Below are 2,524 nucleotides of genomic sequence, written 5' to 3' on the forward strand. Positions count from 1 at the left end.
ACTAAAAAGGAATCACTAAAGTATTCGTCAAGATTCAATATTTAAACTTTGAAGTTTGAAATTCAAAATAAATTTTATTTTAATTCAAATTCCAATATTCAAAGTAGCCTCTCAAAAGAAGTATGTTATGTTGTGAAGGTGAAAAGCCAGCAAAATGTCTTGGAACAGATTAAAATTAAATGAGATAAAATTTTATTACATGTGCAGTACAAAAATGAAAGTAAGGTCAGTGACCTTCTAACTTAATATAATAACAAGAGCTTACATGAAATCTTCATTTTAACGACTTTTTGGTTGTCTTTACAAAAAGCAATGGCGACTTGGAGCCTTGGAAACAGGAAAAAGTGCTCAAGCCTAATTTTCTAAATTTTGGCGTGATCAAATTATTTATCTACAACGAAACCACAGACAAATGACATGACAGTGGTTTTATTCAATTGGACAAGAAGATGTGTACTGCAATTTTTCATAGAGACAATAGCTACGTTACATTATCTAATAAATATAAACAATCGTGTTATTTAAAGTAGATTATAAATGTTTGTTCCTTTTAAAGCTTAAGTGTACCGTCAAGTAGTCAATATTCCAAAGGGATCGAACTGTGTCCTTGGTATCACATATTTGTAAAAGTATGGTTATCATGAATTTATGTAGTGAATGAAAAATGTAGTTCACCTGTGTGTCTAGTAACGTCTGCGAATCTTTGGCCATAAACGTATAGTTATAATTATATTGCATCATGCTTAGAGAACGTATTATTTACAAGGAATATGCAAACAGGTGTGGTATTATGGAAATGAACAAGTTTCAAGTAACCTATGAATAGTTGATACGAAATATCCAGATCGTATAACTCCTATTGACAGACTGGTACAGGTTATAAAGACGAGCCCTGCTCACACGTAGAGCACCCACTGGTCCCTTTAAAACAGCGATACATCTATAATAGATTAATCTTAATATATTTAACCTTCAGTTTAAATTTCGATATATGTTTCTCATGAAAACTATAGTATTAACTACATACTCGTGGCAAATATAAACAACGCAAACATAATCTTAGTTTGCCGACAGCCCGTCATGCTCGATAGAAAAATACAAAGAACGGGGGATCAGGAAAAAAGTGACGTTACAGTCCCAGTGTTTGTGACATTTTAAGCCTCTTTTCAATGGAGTCCACGATATAACTATCTTTACTTTTCTCAGTTTTCCATCTCCCGTGTCTTTTCAAACATCTACTATCGTTAGCAACATGATTTGCGGCTGCCGTTGCCCCACCGGAACGAAGAGAATGTAAACCTAAATTCAAATTACCAGAGACTAATTTAAGTCTAGAAATAATGTTCTCTCTAGCTGACGTGTAACTAAGCTTTTTATTTTTGTAAATTAATTTACAAGTATTCCCTGATCTAAAAACAGGTCTGAACAAAAACATTTCTGACCACTCAACAAAGCCTGCTAACCGAACATATTTCAAATACATATTAAAAGGACAAGCCACTGAAAAACCTTTGGAAATCAACACTTCATTTCCTTGCCTATACTGGTCAGTCTTGCTTTTGTTTAAATACAAAACTAGAAAATCATCTTTAACTTTAACATTGCTAAAAAGTAAAGAGCTTAATTCATCATATCTTAAAAAACCTGCAAACCCTAATAAAGTCATAGTTAAATCCCTTACAATCAACAAATCTTCTGAATCTGAATATTTTTCACAAAGTTGTATCAACATATCAGTAGTAACCGGTTCTTTTTTAGTAACTGTTTTGTAAGCTGTACGTTTTGCGGCTTCTTGTATGAATGAGACAAATGAGTTTTCTGTAGGATCGGTCAAACCATTGATCTCGTGTGCCCATTTAATCCCGTACTTAGCATTGTCAATAGGGTGAAAAGTCGAACCTTGCTCAAGCAAATGAGTAAAATAAAGTGCGATATGAATAGATTGGGCTGGCAAAGCAGCAAAACCTAGCTTAGTTATGTACTGTTCCCAACGTCTAAATGCATAAAAATAAGATTTAATAGTATTGTCACTTCTGCTTCCTAGCAGTAACTTGCACATCTTAGGGTATAGCTGGTATAAAGGACTGTATGTGGTAACTCCACTCTCTGCATCTATGCCCGAAGTACCTTTACAGTAAACTTAGAATTAAACATTTTGCATTTTGTGTTGTAATCGCATGCAAAACGGTTACATGTGAAAATACCCCATAAATCATTTAAATATTCAAAAATTCATGACTGGATACCCCAGTCATCACAATCTGACTGTCTACTTAATCTATCAGCTTTAGTATTCGATTCTCTAGGAATCCAGTCACATGACATGTCAATTGAATATTTACTACATGTATCATGTACAGACATAGCTTTTTCTTGTAAATAGGGTTTTTTACTTCCTACTTTAAGGATGTGCGATACATTTTTGTTATCATGTTTATATTTTAACAGATTTCCCCTCTATCCTACTGACAGAGTTCTTAAAAACTCTATCTACCGCCTCTAACTCTCTCCAAATTGAACTCTG

The 2,524-nt window shown here is 33.6% G+C and overlaps 1 protein-coding gene across 1 annotated transcript; it reads right to left on the minus strand.

Annotated features, from left to right (window-relative positions):
- Positions 1 to 1,077: 1,077 nt before the first annotated feature.
- On the minus strand, positions 1,078 to 2,059 carry LOC134726519 (uncharacterized). The gene is made up of 2 exons (XM_063590925.1): positions 1,456 to 2,059; positions 1,078 to 1,299 (listed from the first exon to the last, which is right to left on the minus strand). Exons 1-2 carry the CDS (start codon positions 2,057 to 2,059, stop codon positions 1,130 to 1,132), a joined length of 774 nt encoding a protein of 257 aa, XP_063446995.1. The 3' UTR covers positions 1,078 to 1,129.
- Between the last annotated feature and the right edge of the window lie 465 nt (positions 2,060 to 2,524).

Source organism: Mytilus trossulus, chromosome 7 (assembly GCF_036588685.1).
Source record: "Mytilus trossulus isolate FHL-02 chromosome 7, PNRI_Mtr1.1.1.hap1, whole genome shotgun sequence".
NCBI classification, from domain to species: domain Eukaryota; kingdom Metazoa; phylum Mollusca; class Bivalvia; order Mytilida; family Mytilidae; genus Mytilus; species Mytilus trossulus.